This window comes from Homarus americanus, unplaced genomic scaffold, assembly GCF_018991925.1.
Source record: "Homarus americanus isolate GMGI-L3 unplaced genomic scaffold, GMGI_Hamer_2.0 scaffold28, whole genome shotgun sequence".
NCBI classification, from domain to species: Eukaryota; Metazoa; Arthropoda; class Malacostraca; order Decapoda; family Nephropidae; genus Homarus; species Homarus americanus.
The window spans coordinates 539,150-561,248 of NW_024742238.1; the positions used below are offsets into that span (position 1 = coordinate 539,150).

General features: G+C 36.2%; 1 protein-coding gene across 10 annotated transcripts in view; it reads right to left on the reverse strand.

Annotated features, from left to right (window-relative positions):
* The window catches only part of LOC121876639 (papilin-like), a 267,725-nt gene that overhangs the window by 84,397 nt on the left and 161,229 nt on the right, over positions 1-22,099 (reverse strand). For all 10 annotated transcript variants that reach the window (XM_042381925.1, XM_042381926.1, XM_042381924.1 and 7 more), the window contains 3 exons: positions 16,717-16,929; positions 4,769-4,939; positions 914-1,037 (listed from right to left, as the gene is read on the reverse strand). In XM_042381925.1, coding sequence (XP_042237859.1) covers positions 914-1,037; positions 4,769-4,939; positions 16,717-16,929 — 508 coding nt within the window. The remainder of the gene's footprint in view (positions 1-913; positions 1,038-4,768; positions 4,940-16,716; positions 16,930-22,099) is intronic.

Consider the following 22,099-nt stretch of genomic DNA (forward strand, 5'->3'; position numbering starts at 1 on the left):
CGTATGTAAGTGCGCACATGTGAAAACATATCGTCATTACTCTACATAAGAATATGAAAGCAACACTTATTTACTGCTCATATATATTGAAGGGTTAAATGTTGTACTCTGTATAGACAAGCAGAGAGAGAGAGAGAGCAGCCGAACTGCCGGATGTAAACAAACCTTAATTTCCCGCGGCTTTGTTTTTTTTTTAAGGGGATTAGCCCACCCGGGCATAGGTCACTGACCCACATTGGGGCCTGAGGGGCAAAAATTTAATACTCCTGTAATAATAATAATAATTCAGATAAGTAAAAAAAAAAAAAAAAAAAAAAAAAAAAAAAAAAAAAAAAAAAAAAAGCTGCTTATCTACCTATTGGACAAACTAAAATCGTTCCGGACCACGGGAGTTTCCGGACCACAGAATGCCGGACTAGAGAAGTACAACCTGTATTTATATTTTTAGTAATAAATAATAGCTCAGACTAAAGTTAGGATAATATAATTGACATTTCTGGATTCCTTGCAGGTCAGGGAATATTTTGAATGTAAACATCATATAATTTGCACAAAAGATAAAATATTTGTTTATTTTCATGATCTCCTTAAATAACATGTAAAATTTGTATGTCTAATGCAAATGTTAAGATGTTTATATTTAAAATGATCACCATCTTGTAAGAATTCCAGCAATGTAAATTATATTCTGGCCTGGTAATTTGTATGAATTTTATGAGCTAAAACAAATATCTTCAACAAATAAACAAATTACAGTATACTTCACCCGCGTAAATGAGTAAATTCACCGCGTAAATCGGGCATCCCGGTTCTGGCAAGGTACCGCGTATATGACCAAACGTGTAAACGAGAACCGCGTAAATCGAGGTATCACTGTATTCTACAAAGTAACTGTAAAACAACAATTAAATACCTGTTTTTGTTTCCTAGGCACCCTCCAAAATCAAATTCATAACATTCATCTGTGGACACTTCATAATAGTACTGTTTGTAACTTCCATTGCACGGACCGACAACCATGGGAAGGCCGCAAACATCTGGAATAAAAACAAGTTGATTAATTTTTCTGATTGGTGGTGTAAAGAATAAAACAAATTAAACTGAAAAAATATATATATTAAATGGCAGACCTTTCCTCACACTGATTTTTATTTTTTATTTTTTGGCCAACTTCAAACTGTAAAATCAATATACAGTCTGTCACATTTACATGGACAAAGAAAGATTAAAGATATTAACATTATGAAAGAATTGTACAAAATATATGATATTTCAGATTCAATGCACTTAACATCTCTCAATAAATTTCTACAGTTAACCGCTATACACCATTATTTTATTTCTTATTATGTTTTCTGTCCCGTGCATTTATAGGTATAGTTGGTCATAAAAAATATATTGTACAGTATACAGGACCATTAAAATGTCAGTATAATAAACAAATATAATTTTCAGGAAGATCCCCTATACAATAGACCCTTGCCATTTGCGAGTTTGCGATTCGCGAATTCGACAATTCGTGGTAAGCAGATGGTGGCTAGCTTGCAAGTCTTTTCCGCAGCACAATGAGTCACCCCCACACAGCACCTCATGTTGTACACTCAAAACTTTAGTGTTTCTGTGTGAAATGGCCCCTAAAAGACTGCCTAGTGTCAGTACTAGTAATGCTAGTGGAGTGAAATGTATAAGGCAGAAGTCAGTGATGATCCTGACAAAGAAAGTTTTATTATTAGATAAGTTAAAAGAGGGGACGAGTGCTGCTGCTGTGGCTGGTCAGTTGTTTGACATACGTATACAGTAGTGCACTAAGGTAGTACAGTATAAGTTGCTATTCGCAGTTTTGCCAATTTGCACCATTTCTTAGAACCTATCCCTCGCGAATGGCAAGGGTCTACTGTACAGCACCACCATATTTCTAATACTGTAATTGATTGACTGTCCATTATATTCAAGAACTACTGTACTGTATATACAGGGTGATTGAAAAAGAATGTTCAGAATTTAAATGGTTATATTTCATGCAGTAACTTACTTATAAAGGATGTGTTTTGTTTTATCTAGCAAAAAATAAAAAAATTGGCAAATATCCAGGCAATATTAAATTTCTCTCCACACTCAATAGACGAGCTGTCGGTTCTGAGTAAACACAAGAAATACACTCTACTACATTCGTAGAGTGATACGGTATATATAATTTGTAATATAAGTTTAAAGCCCCGCTATAATAATAGAGATAAGTTTATTTCTCTAGAAACAGAACCACCATTTGTAATGACGTCACTAGTTTGCCTACAGACGACATTCTCCAACAAACTCACTGCTGCAGTCGGAGGTAATACAAAGGTTGGCCTCTTCAGACCCCAAATGCCACGTTCAGGTAAGTTTTAAGGGTGTTTTTTTTTATGGTCTAAGTCATGGACATTTCGTAAGTGAAGAAATGTGCTGTGAAGAGCAGCTTATGGACATAAGAAACTATCATGTTCACACCAGCTCAGCTGTCATGTATTCTTACCTGGTAGACTTTCTCTTTTTTTCTAGTACATTTACAGAGTATATCAGTACTAGATGGAGATACAAATCAATTTAGAAGTAATGACATTGTCTGGACGTTGTTTTAAGAATGCATTGGGATATATCATTATTTATATTAATTAATAGGTAAAAAAAATTTTTAACTCCCATAAGTATTTGGAAGTTTAGATTCGAGATAGGCTATATTGAGTAAATTTTAAGTGTTGGTCATCCCTCTACCTAGACATGCAGACTATATTTTTTCTGATGGTTTGCGAAGCGTTGTGAACGATTTTGACATTCATTTCTATCGGAAATCACTAGTTTTGAGTTACTACCCCACCCCCCCCTTACCGGTGTATGTTAAGCTAACCTTACAACTTATAACTCATCATACCCTAACCTAACCGAATCTAACCTACCCTAACCTAACATATGACCTGTATTTTCTTCTGCGATCGAAAAATGTTTTGTGACAGAAATCCAGTAGAGATAATGTGTCTTACTGTTTAAAGTACTTAATCCCATAGTTAGAATCTTAAGGTTCCTCAGATGACCAAAACCTAAACCATACCAATATTGTTTGGAATGTTTATACTATGAAATTTGTAGTATGGGCAGCTAATATCCATTGAATTAGTTAATGTGCTTAGTAATATTTATATATTCAATATAGCATTACTGTGTTGCACAGTAAAGCACAATTAATTATCTAATAATATTTATTTACAGAGCCGATCAGCCGAGAAGGTTAGACAACTACTCCCAGGGTTCATCAAGGCAGATGAAAGAAATTTACCAAAGTAGATGTGTTTATGATTGTGGAGTATTATCAAGAACTCTGCCATCCAACTATGAAGCATGTTAAATTACATCTGTCATCTGATCATCTCAAGCCCATCCCCTGGCCATGGTCGTCACTAGTCCTTCCACAACATTAAATATAGACATCTGTGACGAAAACTTACATTTTCCAGACATGAAATAGAGAACAGTGATGAAAACTTCCCTGTTGGAGTTATCGGTCTTTTGCATCATTTTGGCACCCAGCAAGTAAATACACACGATGATACTTGAGCAGTAACTTATTTTAACCTAAAAATAAGGTATGACTGTATATATCAACATTGTATATGACAACAAGTCCTGTATTTCTGCTGGTAAACACATAACCACAGCTGGCTGCCTCCAGGCTCCTGCTATGTGGCTCAAACCAACCTGTGACTTCACGACCAATCACAGAGCTTTTCGCAGTCACGTGAGTTTTTAGCGACTTTAACCCTCATTTTTTTTTACACTTTTTGGCCCTTATTTTTTTTTACACTTTTTGGCCCAATTTATTTTAAAATATCATTACCATAGTAAATTTAAGCGTTTTCTTTACCCATTGACCTGCCACCTTACGAAAAAATTCCGACCAACAACTCGTCTATTCAGTATGTCTTGAGCAACAGTTGTTTTCCTGACAAAAATTACTTTGCATCAGCTCGAATGATTTGCATTTAGCAAATGAAACCATGTGTTGTGCTTCCTCTTGAGCAGTTGCCAGTGTAAGGAGGCAAAAGAGGACATGAGCAAAGATTTCTGGCACAGCTGTCATCACTGCCACCAAAGGTAACATAAGCACCATAAAATTAAGGAACAGAAACTGTAAGTATTTTTTTTACATTAGTAAAGAAAACATCACCATGGTAAGTCAATTATTTCATGAAATGTAACCACTCAAACCCTGGGCATTATTTTACAATGACCCTGTATATATTTACTGTACATTTATTCACTCTATTGTTACCCTTGTCTGCATTCCCTCACTTGTTGCATGAAAATTATTTGAAAAAATGAGTCAGTTTGGCTTTAAACTGAGGGTGTGTGAGGGTCCTGAAGTGTGAGAACATTTTCAAAGCAAAGAGTAGAGCTACACATTAAAGTAAGTATACGTATCCATCTGTGTAACCTACCAGTGAAAGAAGACACCAAATCCATTTCTCTACAGGATGTTTATTTAAGAATAATAGTAGAACTATAATTGTGATGTACAGTACTATTGTGCTTTGATGTTAAAAAACACCAGAAAACAAATTAATTTTCATATCTACAGTAATACAAATACTATGGTGGAAAAATAATTATAATATGCAAAATACTGTTACACATTGTTAAGCACTTTCTAAGACCAATAAATGCTTTGCCACCTTTATATATAATGTGGTTTACCAAGTGCATGGTAAGTCTAAGCTCAAACTTTAGATGTTCTTACCTTGAGCTTCACTACATTTTCCTTCACATTCCTGTCGTGTTGAGAAACGGTTTTCGTTCCCTTCACAGCCTCCATATAAGAACTGTTTGCAGACACCATCTTCACTAGCATAATGCCAATAAGCTTGTAAGTCTCTACAAGTTCCTTGCTGATGTTTTAAGAAACAATATTCTGTAAATATTAAAAAAAAATTATACGTAAATTTTTTTTTTTTTTTTTCGGGGAATAGACCACCCATGCACAAGTCATCAACACCACAACGGGGCCTGGGGGAGGGAGGAATAAGAAGAAATAGATATTAAAAATAGATGAGAAAAAGATTATATAAATCTACAACACGAAGATGTTGGAAAACCAGCTTTTAGAAGTGAGACAGATTGCATGAGTGTGGAAACACAGAAGAAGGCAGAGCCTTCCACAGTTTAGCTGTGTGAGGAAAGAAGGATGTACTATAACGGGTCATTCTAGTGTGACCGACACCCACAAATAAACAGTGGGCACCGCGGGCAAGACATGTGTTACGAGCCCATGGCCTTGCCGGCGGTACACAGGATGTCAAATCCACCGAAGATTGCCCGTAAAAGTACCTGTAAAAGAGAGAGTGAAGCAACGTTGCGGCGAAGAGAAAGGGAAGAGAGATTATCAACTAAAGGAGGAGAGTTAATAAGACGATATGCCTTTGATTCCACCCTATCTAATAGTTGGACAGAAGAAGAGTCACCCCAGATATGAGAGTAGTACTCCAAGTTTGGATGAATGAATCCCTAAAAAACCTGCAGCAATTGCTCAGGAGTGAAGTAGCAAAGTTGTGGAAGTGTAGCTTTCATGACATTTTAGATGAAATGGTGAGGCCTAGTAAATCTATTTTACAATTTGGCAGAATGATTGCATCCTGAAATGTGATTGGTAGGGGATCTTCTATTTTGGAAAGTGTAATTCGTAGATACTGTGTTTTATTACCATTGAATTTAACCAAGTTTCTACCTCACCAATCGGAGATGTTACACAGATCCGCATTGATAGATGAAATGATATCAGCTCTAGAAACAGATCTAGTTTGAGAGTTAGGGGGAGGGGAAATGTGAAGAGTGAAATCATCAGTGTAAGAATGGATAGAAGTAGTCGTAGTGTGAAGTAAATCATTGATAAAAAGAAGGAAGAGAGTAGGTGAAAGAACAGAACCCTGTGGGACACCACAGAAAGAGCGAGAGATCGATCCCTCAACAACAACTGTCATGGATAGATTCTCAAGGAAGCTCTAAATTAAAGAACAAAGTAGAGGAGAGAACCCATATAAAGAAAGTTTAGAGTGCAAGGATTTGTGCCATAGCCTGTTAAATGCTTTGAAGATGTCGATAGCCATGACGAAAGTTTCCCATAATCCCTAAGAGAGGATGACCAAAGATGGGAGTATTAGGAGAGCAGATCACCAGTAGATCTAACCTGGCAAAAGCCATATTAGTGATCTGACAAAAGAGAAAGGCGTTCAAGGTGACGGAGAAAATGAGAGTTTATGATACATATATTTTCGAAAATCTTAGAGAGGGATGAAGTGAGGGCAATAGGGCATTAGTTAGAGGGATTAGAATGGTCACCCCTTCTTTGGAATGGGCTGAACCAAGGCATGCTTCCAAGAAGAAAGAAAAGTTTGGGGTTTTGAGGCAAAAGCCAAAGAGGCGAGCAAGCAGAGGCCAGAATTTCAGCACACTTCCTCGGAACACGAGGGGGTATTCCGTCCGGTCCATGTGCCTTACTCACATCCAGCCTGGGTAACACACCAGCAACCCTCCAAATGGAGATTATAGGAAAGTGCATAGGTTCAGTAGGAGGGGTAGAGTTAGAATCGTCTAAGGTGAAGTTAGAGGAGAATAGGGTGCCAAAGAGATTGGCTTTATCAGGGGGAGAGTTAGCTATAGAGTTATCAGGTCAGAGTAGAGTAGAAAAAGAGGGAGTGCAGAAGTTATTACAGATGTTTTTGGTTAAGGATCAGAATGATTTACTAGAAGAAGAATTATTAAGATCAGAGGTCTTTCTGTTTATAAAATTTCGCTTGGCCCTGCAAAGAATAACCTTACAACGATTCCTAGAAGTAATGAAAGAGGAGTGGGTAAAAGGAGAAGGAGATAGTTTCATAACTTGATACGCCCTATCTCTCTCCCTACATGCAAGAGAGCAGGAGCAATCAAGCCATAAGTGTAGAAGATGGGATAAATGCACTCATACCACTAAGTATAGCCCCAGCAATGCTGTCAGCACATACCGTATATCACGGCCTATAAGGCGGCGGGGTGCATAAGACGCCCCCCCCAAATTTCCATTTAAAAAGTAGCTTTTGAGCTCTATTTGCTGTATAAGACCAGTACCCCAAATGTGACACTTACCCACTGACTCAGTAGTCCTTTACCAACCATCCTTGATTTTTTAAAATAAGGCCAATTCACTTCAAGTAATGTCATCAAATTATACCCGCTGGTGTAGTGTAAACACTAGTGACGTCACTGAAGCGTGGTGGGAGTGTTCCCTCGTCTCGGTGGTGTGACTATTTATACAACATGTGGTTCAACAGCAACCACCGTATTCTAATTGTGGTGTTTCATTAGGATTTGAGTGAAAAAGGTTACCAGTATGTACTTACTACATACATTTATTACACATATATATATATATATATATATATATATATATATATATATATATATATATATATATATATATATATATATATATATATATATATATATATATATATATATATATATATATATATATATATATATATATATATATATATATATATATATATACTGAATATACTATGTACAAAAAATGAATGTTCAATGAATTATTTATGGTGCATTAGGGTACTGGTCACTTCTGATGGGCTATAAATAGCCTTCTTTATCTCCCCTACATCTCACCCTGAGCCAGACGGAAGGGTCTTGGTAAATAACATGTTTGCTTATTTTCCATTTACTTTAAATAGATTTACCGAATTATTTGTTTTATTTATTTATTTATAATATACTGTAATATATTAAACACACTGTAATTATTTTCTTTAATTTATAAACTGTTTTGCGACAAAGGAATGTTCTCCAGTAGTGTTTCATTAGGATTTGAGTGAAAAAATATTACGTACTTACACAATTGTTCCTCTTACTTTGACAACACAACATACATACAGTATATTATTTCTCAGTTTTGATCTTTTTTTTTAATTTTTGTATTTATTTATAGTTAGTTACTTAAAATAAGGCCAATTCACTTCAAGTAATGGCATCAAATATTACCAGCTGGTGTAGTGTAAACACTAGTGACGTCACTTGAGCGTCTGTAATTAACCGTCGATAGTTTCAAGAATTAATGCACTCATTTACTGAATATTCTTTGGAAAAAAATAAAATTTAAATCAATTATTTATAGGAGATAAATATTATTATGAGTAAATATACCGATACCGGTATGCATTACTGACCACCTCCACGGCTCCTCACTGGCAAATGGGGGGGGGGGCGTGGGGAGGGGTGTGTGATGATAGCTGTGTTTATTATAGGGGTATAAATCTCTTTTACGGTATGTTAGACAGGTTTATAATACATTTTTATTATTTTAATATACCGGTAATCTTAATTTGAATCCAGCTTGCCAAACGTAAGTTTCAGTATAAAATAATTAGTGGTAAGACCTTGTGAGTGGCTTACGATGTTTTCATCACCACTCTTGACACACTAAACCACAATATTTAAGAGGTAAGAATTTTAAACTTGGTGGTTTAGACGACCCCCTAACTTTGGGCAGATTTTTTTAATGTTCAAATTTCGTCTTATAGGCCGTGATATACGGTACTGAGGAGTCTCGAGTGGAAAAGCAACATTCATCCCAGGAAAGTCGGAGAAGAATTCTCGCAATGATTACCGGGTACCAGTTTGCCCTCCAATAGTGCCATAGTTGGCATTTAGAGGGGGGTGGGGGAGGTGATCGTGCCCAACTTGATTTAATAGAAATAAGATTGTGATCAGAAGACCCAAAGGGGTTATAGGTAAAACAAACATCAAGAATGTTAGCAAGTTGATTGTGTCGATCAGGGACGCATGTTGGGTGTTTGATTATTTGTTCCAGATCATTATGTAAGAAAAAAGAGAGTGCCTCAGCTCCACCTGGGTCATCCCTTGCAGAGACAAGCCACTCTCTGTGATGTACATTGAAATCCCCTAGGTAAAGGATCTCGGTGTTGGGGTGTGTGGATAGCAACGACTCATGGCAAGAAGTGAGATAGTCAAAGAGTTCCAAATAGTTGGTACTGTTGGGAGAACAACATAGGAAACAAAGGAAAATAGTCACAGTTGGTAGATATTTTGAGCCAGATGACGTCATAAAGAAAAGATTCAATATCCCTGAGTCGAGCTATACCTGTAGGTGTACGTGTGTTGCAGTAGGCGCATACACCTCCTTTAGAATGGTGAAAGGTATAAAGGATGTAGTTGCAGACTTGAAAAGGTTTGGGTGAAGCTGCTTTGGTCAGTTAAAGTTCAGAGAGTTGTAAGAGGTCGGGGGAAGAGGTTAATAGATGGTGCTCCACAGAAAGAAAATTGGATCTCAGGCCACGAATGCTGGAAAAATGAAGTGTGAAAAAAGCCAATCCCCCAGCAACCATGGTGATGTCAGTTGAGGCCCCAGTAGTTCGATGATGATCAAGTCAGCCCTGGGGACCACAACATTCCCGACCAGTGAGACCCATGCGAGAAGGTCCCGCTTTATATTGTAAGTTAATTTCAGAGGTGAATAAAAGAATAGAAAGAATAAAACAGATCAAGAGTGAGAAAAGTTATATATGATGTGTTGTCAACAATAAGAGAGACAATACTGTACACAAATAAAATAATAAGATATGTTTTGTCGTAGAAAGAAGAAATATTGGAAGCAGTAAAGAATTAAATCTGTAGAAGGTTGTAGTGATAAAATTTATGGGAATAGGGAGAAAAGGACTAAAAATGAAATAAACAGGTAAAGAGGATGAAGACAACACTAGATAAGAATTTTTGAAAGAGAGGTTAAGTTAAAGCTTACAGAAAGACAAATGAAATTAAAGCATAATCTAAGAAACCTGACGTTATTGAAGTAAAAAGCCTGCCATATCTGTTAATTTTTTAACTCTAAACTACAGCAGGTCAGTTCCCTGTTCCTTGAAATCATAAAGCATTTCTATATTGAAATTCCTCAGTTAAATTATGCCTTAGTTTAGATACTCCAATGATTCTTGAATTATAGGCTTCAAATGATTTAATTAATATAGCTGTGAGCTCTACTGCTTCAGCATTTGAATGATGTCTGCTATCAGGTCTAAACCCCATTACAGTACTGAATGCCTTCATCATCTGTTTAGAAAACAAAGTCTTATTTCTACACAAGAAAACTGAATTTTTTCATACCTTATAATTATCTATACACTAATACCTCCATTAACTAGAACTCTCGAGTACCCGGAATTGAAATTAGCTCCGAATTTTTCCAGAAAAAATTCTCTCAATTCTGGGTCTGTGAACGAATTTCGAAGGTTGAAAATCAGGTGCATTTTCTGAGAAAAATCTGGAAAACCTCCCCTCAATTTTTATTCTGGGTCTGGGAGCAAATTCCAAGGATGAGATACTGTCGTGCACAATTTCCAGAAAAATTCCAAGAAACTTTTCCGAATACTTGGAAAAATTCCAGCGATGTGGATTTTTCTGGGTTTGAGAGTCGTCTCATTACCTGGAAATCTTTCATACCTGGAAGAGTTCTGCACCAATTATTCTGGCTAATGGGGATATCACAGGGATATCAAATATTATTTTTTTTCTTAAATCCCCAGAACTTAGAAGATATTGAGTTTTATCTCCTTGATAGATTAAAGAAAAACACAAATATTTCTGAGGTTTGGATGAATTTTGGGGAAAAAATATACATGTGTTTAATTTTCACAATAACTGATATAATTATAACAAATCTGAAAAAAGAAAAGAAAAGAAGTTTGGTCTCATACATAAACACTGAACCTACTAGTAACCACTAGCTGTACAACATGGCAGATGTGTACTTTTGTTCACTACTCTCCTTCTCGTTTGGTGGTGTATTATATATGTATTGCTGTACTGTATTTGCAAACTTACTGATCATAGTTTTTATATAAAAGGTTTAGCATCATCTAGACTATTATCATTCATAAGTCTTTCTGTAATCTTACTTCTTGCCATTATCCATCAGGTCTGATTTTTGAGCTTCTACATACTGGAGAATACAGGTATAAAGAAAATAATGGTAATTATAACTATACTCTACTGGTATTAACCCTATGCTGTAACATCTAGGTTATTTACTTCAGCAAAATTGAAGAGGAGAAAAAGTTAGAGGGAAATTAGAGGGAAAATGAAGTACAGTACAAGAAATTAATTATCAATATGTTGGGAAAAAATATTGAGGAATTAGAAAAAGCTCTAGCATAATACACAGCCTGTCACTACCTATGGAGAGTTGTCATCATCATTATCAACAATGTTTTATGGCCATTTTCCATGCTTGCATGGGTTACCAGCAATTAATGATGGCAGCTCTCCATGCTGCAAGGTCTTTTGCAGTCTCTCTTGTTAGGTTTTAAACTTTAATGTCATTTCCTTGGCTCATGCACCTCCTGACTCAATTGGTCTCATCCATTCTCTTCATGTGACCAAACCACGTCAGCCTACCTCTACACAGAACTTTGCCAATACAGGTATCTGTCGCTTAGCGATCATTCACTTAATAATAATTCGGTTTAGCGATTTAAAAATGTTAACACCCTTCATTGTTTAAATAATGAATAAAATTATATTAATGAATTGGCAACTCAACTACAAGATACTCGGATCAAATTTTCGTCATTATTTAAACAAATATACGAACATTTGGAAACTTCTTATAACCTTAAATAACAATGAATAGTTTATTATTATAAAAATTCTACCTTTGGTTTGTTTAATAATTAACCTGACAGTGATACAGCCAAAAACAGATCCACCAATCACAATCACCTTTACTTTCAGCCTTCGTTTACCAAGTACTGTCAGGTAAATTTGCGAGCACGACACCCAGGGTGGGGACGGTGCATCTTTGGCTGACTGAACATTTGAGTAGTGCCCTCTGAGATGTTTATTTACTTAGATTAGGTCGCCCCTTCTCCGTCTGTAATATAAACTAGGCAGGTGCCGGCATTCTAATCTCTCTGGGTAGCTGAGGTTCCATAGAGCAGGCACCAGTCTGGTGGCCTTCCTTTGGACATTTTCAATCAATAGATTAACAGTCTTTAGCATACCTCGGGTACCAGAGGGGTGACAGCATTCCAGACAGGGAAGCACCTCAATCTTGAAGAAAGTGACGAGTGACGGACCGTCCAGATACTGTACCTAAACAACCTTCTTTTAATACCTACTAGTTTTGTTGCCTGATTCACCTTCTTCTCACAATGGCCATAGAACTTAAGTTCCTTGTCAACATACACACCCAGGTCCAATTTTACATTAGGTCTCAATTAATGCAGTTTCTTCATCCTGTTGGGACATATAATATGCCTCCTTACTGTTGGTGTGACCCAGGTGCATCCTCTTGCACTTCATTACTTTGAATCTTAGTAGCCATTTCTTCGACCATTCTTGAAGCGCAATCTGTTTGGTTCTTAATTTCCTTAAATAACCTGACATTATCCGCAAACAATTGTATGGAGGAGTGCATAGCTTCTGTCATATCAAACAACAACAGGCTCAATACACTGCCCTGACGATTTCGTGCCATTAATCACTACGCACTGTTTGCGGTCATGCAAAAAGTCTCCAATCCCAGCTACGACATTTCACCGAATCCCGTACCCTTGTAATTTAATTCTCAGCCTTTCATAGGGTATGCTGTTGAAAGGTTTGGCATAATCTAGGTATATACTGTCGATATTTGTGCCTTGTTCAAGAATTTGAGTCCAAACATCCAGGACCTTAAATAATTGTGTTAAGTAGGAGCGCCCCGGCATAAAACTGTGTTGGCAATCCTTTACAAGGTTGTTTCATAGTAGATGTTCCAACATGGAATCTCTTATAATGCTCTCGAGTACTTTACACACTATGCTGGTCAGGTTTACTGGTCTATAATTATTCGTGGAGTGACAATCGCCCTTCTTGAATATAAGTCATTTTCCAGTCATCAAGGACCTTTTGCTCATCTAGGCGTTTGCAGAACAGGATCTGAAGGGGCTCCACAAGCTCGTTACACAGTTCTCTTAACACTCTGGGATGCACCATATCTGGGCCGGGACTCTTGTGAATCATCAGCTTTGAACAGTTTATTTCTTATAATCTCCTCCGAGAGCACAATGTAGGTCAGCACTGTCAAACCATCTTTCCTCAAATGCAGGAAGATTGTTCGCATCCTCTCTCGTGAACACAGAGGAAAATAATTTATTCAATGACTGCGCCTTATCCTGGTCAGAATCTGCATAACTACTACCTGTATCTTCAAGCCTCAGGTCCGTTATGCCTACTAAGTAAATAATATTATAGTGCACAGGTAGTTATCAGAATTTAATAAATATTATTGTCGTGTATAATGCCCTTGTTTATTCAATGATCAGTTGTCTAAGTGCAAATGTAGCCAATCGAGCCATCATGTAACAATTAATTTTAAAATATAAATTATAAATTAAAATGTTAAAAGACAATGGTTTAGTAGTGCTGTTAATGTGTTTCCTGCCTTGTCACCTCACCCATTGTATCATCAGTTCACCTCACAATGTTACATTTATTGTTACAATTATTAACTTTACTATTACTCAATGTACACTTAGAAAATATTTTTGTTTGCACAGAACTGTAATTAAAATACTTTATTTTATAGTACAGTCAGTTCTGCTATAACGCGATAGTTGTGTTCTTGTAAAACATCGTGTTATAGAAATTCGTGTAATAGAAATAACAGGGCTTATGGAGAAAATAGGGTTAGGTGCAGATTACTACTCGAAATCGAAAAAAATTTAGTAGTTAGCCTAACACAAAGGATAACACAGTCTAAATAAATGTTACATTCATATCTAATACTGAAATCATACAGTAAATGTAACACTTTACCTTGAAAAAATATGAATATAACTTGATGGGGGAGAAGGGTGATTTTGAGGTAGATAACATCGAGCTTCTCTTCAAGGGTTATAGCCTTTCTTTTACGATCATCACCGGGAATGCGATCACCAGAACGCTTCTTGGAGATATTCTTCTTTACCATATTCACAGTTAATACCACAAAATTGGAGAAATAGTAAGCAAAAATCGCGTTACAGCAAACAAGCGTTCGCGTTATACAAATATCGTTCCTCTATTCATAAATCGCGTTAGAGCCAATTCGCGTTGTCAAAACACGCGTTATAGCAGAACTCACTGTAGGTAGTAGGTAAGAGGCAGCTATCAAACAGGGAGGTACTACTGCCTGGGAAGATATTGTAAGCATAATGTGTTGTCTAATGGTAGACCCTGCTGCCATATGGCATCACGAAAACTGTGACTAAGTTCCAGGTTGCTGATCTGACTTTCTGCCTCATTTACACACAATTGCAGGGTCTCAATTGTTTCTCTTACTTTGACAACACGACATACATATATCATTTTTCACGCTTGATATATTTCTCTTATTTTTTTATTTATTTATGGTTCTTATCATTATTATTTTATTTTTTATTAAAATTTTTATAAATTATAATTATTATTATTATATTTTTGCCCCCCAGGCCCCAATGTGGGTCAGTGTCCTGTGCCCGGGTGGACTAATCTCTGCAAAAAAAAAAAAAAGGCAGCCAAGGCAGAGCAAAAACTGAACAGAAAAAGAGCGAATAATGGAACACGGATCAGCTGGGTAGTCACCAGCTGACTCAGAGGCGTGTGTGTGTGTGTGTTTCTTATTTCATCATTTTATATTATATTTTCTTTAGTTCTAAGTCACATCAGAGTATTGTAATTTTTACTCTGAGTGATATAAGTTATTTACATACTCAGACTTAAATTACAAGTAGAAAAAAACATTATTTGTTAAAATTTATCCGTGTTTACTATAAAAAACATACTCCATACAAATAAGGGGTCAATTTGCATAGAAAGAGAAACTTCTAATTTTACCTTTCGTTGCTACTGGCTTGGGATGCTGAGTTATGGTGTTAGATAGAGGCATATTATGAAGATTAATAAAATATTATTATTAACATTATTACCTGTTACGGTATATTTTAAACAATCGTGATGCAATATCGTTTTGGCGTGTAGGGCCCTTAGGAGCAAGATTAATAATATTATTATTATTTTGTTACCATTCTCAACAAATAGGTGCCATGTAGTATTCTTACTGCTTATTTCGCATTTACATAATTCACCTTTATAATGGGAAATAATTTAGCGCCAGAAAATGCACTCAAAGATCGGTTGGGGTTCAAAACGCCATAACCTATTATTTTATACTATGTTACAAGAAGATTTTCTCAGTGGATTCATCATATACAGATTTCAAACTTCATTTTGAAAAAAGTAAAATAAAATAAATTAACACTATAACTCCCAAAATAACAGAGTTATGGTTGGTTGAACTTCGCCAAAGTTTGACTGCGTTTTCTGCCACATTGGACCCTTTGGATGGGGGAGCCCCTCAAATATCAACACCATCTCTGAACCATTTATCATGTCAAGCAAGGATACTGCTGTTTCACCTTCTTCAGGCCAAGTTCACCCGCAAGTGAAGGTGAAGCTTGACAATATAGGGCATGACGAAAGTGGATAAAGTGCAAACTTCATTGCAATAGTACTTGGACTCGGAGAGGAAACACGATGACTTTGCTTCTAACATAGACCTGGTGAGTGTTACTTTACTACAGTGTACTGCAGTTTATTATTATAGCAAATTCTATGGCTTTTCCCTCTTTTCACTCCACACGGGACACGAGACAGCAAACAGCTGGGAGAACCCCATGCTGCTCTTCGCTCCCCCTCCTCAGTTGTGTCGGCTAACTGCTGACCACTTAAGAATTGCTTTATTCCATGTTTCTGACCTTATAATAGTTTTTTCCATATTCTGTATGAACGATTGTGTGCATAGGTAATGTGTGCATAGGTAACAGAGTAAAGGAAACTTAAGAAAAATTTGTATATCTATCCCAAATTACAAGATGAACAATAACAGCTCACAGCTCAGCCTCACCCACTCTGAGTGCTACTGGGTGGCGAGTCAGTCAGTCGGTAACTCAACTACACAATTAAATGCCATCTCCATGGATATTACTCCTCACTATCCCTTGCTTAAGATATTATTTTTCGTTTCTGTTCATTCAGCGATCAATTCACTGAACGATCTGTTTTTCAGGAATACATCACGATTGCTAAACGACGGATACCTGTACAATACACTCGATGCATACCCAACTACTCTCTTATTTCTGAACAGGACCTCACCATTTTCATTACAGCTCACTCAAGCCTGCTTATGTCATTCTTTTTAATGCCCATGTTTCACTGCCATACAACATCACACTTCTCATGCCAGCCACATAAATTCTTCCTTTCATGTGGAGGGAATGTCCTCATAGAGGCAGCAACTCCCTAAAATTCTTCCAGCCACTTCTAACTCCTGCAACTAAGCAGGCTTCAGCATCCCCACCAGCACTGATTATGTACATACTGTACAGTACAGTACAATATTTGAAATATTTTACCCATTTCTTCATCCCAAGAAGTTGGTAGGTATAAAGCTGGAATGTTTGCAGAATTGATTTATCTAACTTAAAACTAAAGCTTTACAAATTTAAAACTAACATTATAGAACTTTACTTTCATGCAGCAGAAGTATATTCCTCTTTTTGCATATATTGTACAGAGGTTAAAAGCTGATTAAATTAGGGAAATCATATACTGTACAGTACTAACCAGTATTAAATTCCTTTTCAAGTGCAATCTCCTTTTTACTTCCACAACGCTTTTCACAGAATTCATAAGAGGCAAAGTTGTTGTTATTGCCTCCACACCCACCATACACAAAGGACTTGCATTGGTTTTCAGATAAATCAAAGAACCAACGCTCTTCAAAGTTGTTGCAGTCACCAGTAGAACTGGGAAGAGAGCAAACATCCTCCTCTGGTTCTGTGTTGGAATAAACAGTATTGATTAGAAAAGTTTAGAGTTTTATGAAGGGGGAAAACTTTGAGCCCAATAAAGCATTAAATTTCCTGATTACTGCATGTACTTATCTTCCGTGAACCTTATCCCTGAGACTGCATTTTTTTTTTAATAATCCTTATACTAAACAATATAATTATGTTCACCCTCTCTTATCTGGCAACCTTGGAACCAAGGCTGTGCCAGCGATAGAAATTCCTTCCTGTTAAATAGAAGGCTAATAATACATGGAACATTAGACAAAGCTACACTTAGCCTAATGCCTCATAATGTTATGGATTTCTTTGCACATCACACAAATTTGACTAACATTATTGTGAATACATCTGATAAAGAAACAAGTAATGTGACAATAATACTTAATAATGTATTATAAATAAAATTATATGTAGAATTTACATATCCCAGGCCGTGCTCTGTAATAGTTGGGCAATATAATCATAATGCTCATAATTCCATGTCCTACAATTACTTCATGTTATTCTTGTAATCATGCCTCCCAAAAGAAAGTATTTTGTACAAAAACACTTTAAAAAAATACATATTAATACAAATAGTAAGTGTACATGTATATAGCGTTCCGCCACTCATGAACCGGACACCCACCACCAGGATCAATTTGCATCAGCACCACATTCATTTTATCACAGCCGATCATCAACCATTGTTCTTTCACCACGCTCATTTTGTTTCACAATGTATAATATCAACTTTAAAATGACAATCTTTCACTATTTCTTAATAAAAGGTCTTCTTGGTGAAGCAATAGGAAGTCTTTTTTGTATTCATTAACCACAATTTGGGGTGATTTCTAAAGAAATAATTGCATATACAGTAGAGGCATTGACTGTTATATGATGGATCTACTGTATATATGATCGATCAGATTTACGATGAAAAAATTAACACCATTTACCGCTATGTGATGGCTATGATCAGTTTTACGATGGTTACTACCCAAATACTTTTCCTGCATTGTCACTGCTATGAAAAATTGATCTGCAATAACTCGCAACATTTCAAGATATGATGAAGCAATCTCAGAATGGCATAATTTGAGTGACCAACGAGGGATGAGTGGGTGGCTCTGTCCATCCACTGTGACTGCCAAGCTGAGCAGTTATACTGTGTCACTGCTCCAGAGGATGGTTTGTGTGTGGAAGAAGTTGTTCTTTGTACATAAAATAATATATAATGTACCGGTAAATGTTAGAAACAAATAAAAATAACGATCAACGAAATACAAGAAAAAATACTGTGTTGACATTAGGCAATCTTGTTACTACACATGGGACATGAGACACCGAGCTGAGATTCCCCACACACCTAAGAAATGTTTATTCCCTTTATGTTTCTGACCTTATGATGACCATTATTAATTTGTTTTTTCTGCACATTCTATATGAAAGATTGTGTGTGTATGTAACCAAGTAAAAAAAAAAAATAAATAAATAAATAAATAAATGCATATACAGTACAGTAGTACCCCACTTAACGCGGTCAATTGAACCCAGAGGGTCCCGCGTTAAGTGAAAACCGCGTTAAGTGAATAACAGAACATATGGGATTAATTCCAATAGAACCCAGCCCGACCCCCAAACTCCACTTTTTGACGACAAATAACTATGTTGTAGTAAAAATAACATCTTAATTTTATGATGGTACATGCACACAATTAATACTTAAGAGAAATAGAGAAATACAGTCGCCAAGTTAATATCCATTCAAATAATGGACTCAACTCCCTCCCCCTCTCACACTACACAGCCGGCTAACAGATGGTCGGTCGGTCCCTCCCTCCCCCCCCCACCCCCCACCAACCGTCCCAAGGAGATGTGTGGGATAACCTCAAACTAAAGTTAGGAAAATATAATTGACATTGCTGGATTCCTTGTAAGACCAGGAATATTTTGAATATAAATGTCATATATTTTGGACAAAAGATAACATACTTACTCAGATTAAACATTTTATCTAAAAATTGTATGTTTAATGCAAAAAATATGTTGTTTATATTCAAAATGATCACCAAATTATAAGAATTCCAGCAATGTAAATTATATTCTGACCGGGTAATTTGTATGAATTTTATGAGCTAAAACAAATATCTTCAGTTAAAAAGAAAATAATTCTTCACCGGGTAACAGATGGTCTGTCGGTTGGTCCCTCCCTCCCCCCCACCCCCCACCAACCGTCCCAAGGAGATGTGTGGGATAACCACTAAATTTTAATAAATAATACCTCAAACTAAAGTTAGGATAATATAATTGACATTGCTGGATTCCTTGTAAGACCAGGAATATTTTGAATATAAATGTCATATATTTTGGACAAAAGATAACATACTTACTCAGATTAAACATTTTATCTAAAAATTGTATGTTTAATGCAAAAAATATGTTGTTTATATTCAAAATGATCACCAAATTATAAGAATTCCAGCAATGTAAACTATATTCTGGCTGGGTAATTTGTATGAATTTTATGAGCTAAAACAGGCAGTCAGGCAGGGTGGCGGGTGGGGGGTGGTGCGAATCTAAAAATAGCTCGAGCCGACACTCACCGCGTTGCTGTGGAAAAATCACAAGTTGAAAGTTCAGCTTGGCAAGGCACGCGGCGGAAAAGCCTATGGAAAGTATGGGTAATACTGTATACCAGAAATTACGAGTGGAAAAAAACACAACACAGGTCAAAGCTCGCATGAATCAATTTTTATTACTTCATATTTTTTACCTTACAAATATTATTTTGTGAACATTCTGTATGAAAAATTGAGTGTGAATGTAACAGTTAAAAAAAGAAAATTATGTATGTCTACCAAAAATTATGTGTTGAAAAAATAACCACTGAGTGATAACTCTGGCTCTTCAGGGACTCAAGGACAGAACCTATATTCTCCCCTAAGTTATTAATATTGACATACAATCCATCACCTTACAAGCATATTTCGATGTCCCTAACACCATCGTATAATGGAAAACACCTGTACAGTGGTCCCTCGGTTAACGAACACGATTGGTTCCACAGAGTCGTTCAATAACCGAAAATTTCGTTAACTGAATCTAATATTTCAATGGGATATTGGGTAATTGGTTCCAACACACAGAAAAAGTACACACAAAGTACTGTACCCGGTAACAGAATTAAAAAATTAAATATAACAAAATACAGTACAGTATAGTCTGCACTCACGTGATTTTGTTGACGTTGTTTGGTCATTTACGCAGCACCTTGCCAGAATGAAATGTTTTAATTACGCGGTAAATTTCATCATTTACACGGGTGAAGTATAATTTGTTTATTTACTGAAGAGATTTGTTTTTAGCTCATAAAATTCATAGAAATTACCCAGCCAGAATATAATTTACATTGCTGGAATTCTTATAAGATGGTGATTAATTTAAATATACACATCCTAAAATTTGCATTAGACATGCAAATTTTAGATCTAATTTAAAAATTTTATTAGAAAGAGCAAAAATTTTATCTTTTGTGCAAAATATATGACGTTTATATTCAAAATATTCTTATCTTGTAAGGAATCCAGCAATGTCAATTATATTATCCCAACTTTAGTCTGAGGTATTATTTATTACTAAACATGTAAGCCTGCTGTTTTCACCCAAACATTTCTCTGGTAGGAGGGAGGGACCCAGCTTGAGCGGGGAAGAGTGGGGGAGGGGGAGGGGAGGTGGGGGTATTTGATTGACAGATAGTGCCTGGGTGAAGTATAATTTGTTTATTTACTGAAGATATTTGTTTTAGCTCATAAAATTCATAGAAATTACCCGGCCAGAATATACCGTATATACTCGTGTATAGTTCGAGTTTTTAAGACCAAATTTTTAGGCAAGTTTTGGGAGATTTTCTTCTATATATTGATGTATTACTCATGTAAGAATTTTCTAGACTGCATTGCATTATTTTTGTTATGATTTACTTATATATTGTGTTTTCCTAGATCATTCTAGAAATCTCCAGGCGTGTCTCTATACGACCTGCACCCTGGATGTCGCTAGAATGCTCTACATGTCTGACGAGAGGTATATAAACACATGCGAGGTGCCTAGGGAAGTAGTCGCCTGTTTCTACCCAGAGTCTGAAGTATAAGCCTAGTGATAGTGAAAGATAATTGTTGGTCAAGTATTGTGGAATTGTTGTGAGCAATATAAAGTGATAAGGCAAAGTAGTTGTACACTGGTAGTGTGGCAACTGTATATATTCGAAGTGAGAAGTCAAGTGGTAAGGACATACCCTGTGAACAGTTTTCTGAAGAATTTAGTGATTATTAAAGAGGACTACAGCTCACAAGTGTGTTTCTGTGCCCCGGTGGAAATCTACCAGCCTGATACCAATTGTCGGGAAATAACCAGAGACTGGTGGGACAGCTTGTGGTAATTCAATGACATTTATGATATATCTACTGCTTCTATATTATGACCTGGCCGCTGGTAAGCGGTGAAAGAGGTGCAACAATATTTATAATTTTTAAGGAATCTTTAATATTCCACTGAACAGTTTTATGCATAACTAATCAAAATGTTTCCCTTTTTGCTTTTTTAAGTCATACCCAGAGGATAAACCAACACTGTAAATTACATATAATTATCACACTGTAGTTACCACAGTGTGTGTGGTTCTCTTCCTGTTGGGAGAACTAAAGTCACGAATATTTAATGGTTGTTTATAAGATATTACATACTGTAAATTGTGGGTAAAATAATCATCAAATATCTTTCAGCACACAACACTGTGTCTGCAGCTGTAAGATGTAACTTATAAAGGCATCATTAAATACAGTGTAAGTGTCTTTTTATTTTATCATTGAGAATATTTTACCCTGTATAAATATTTTGTTCAAGGAGTGGCCACTTGGCAGCGCTCACGTTTGTTTTTGTCAACATGAGCATCATCTATGAGCCACTAGATGCACTGTGTGCAAGTTATATGCACCATGGTGAAGGTACATGATCCCAATCATGTAGTTTAATGATTATCGGTCAGTATCTGTGTTGTTACTTATCATCAGTGTCTTTTTTTTTTTTACCTTGCAGTGAGAGGACATCACTAATGTTCACACTGTACTCTGTTTTGACAATTGTGAAGTGATTTTTGTGAGCAACTACCATTGTTT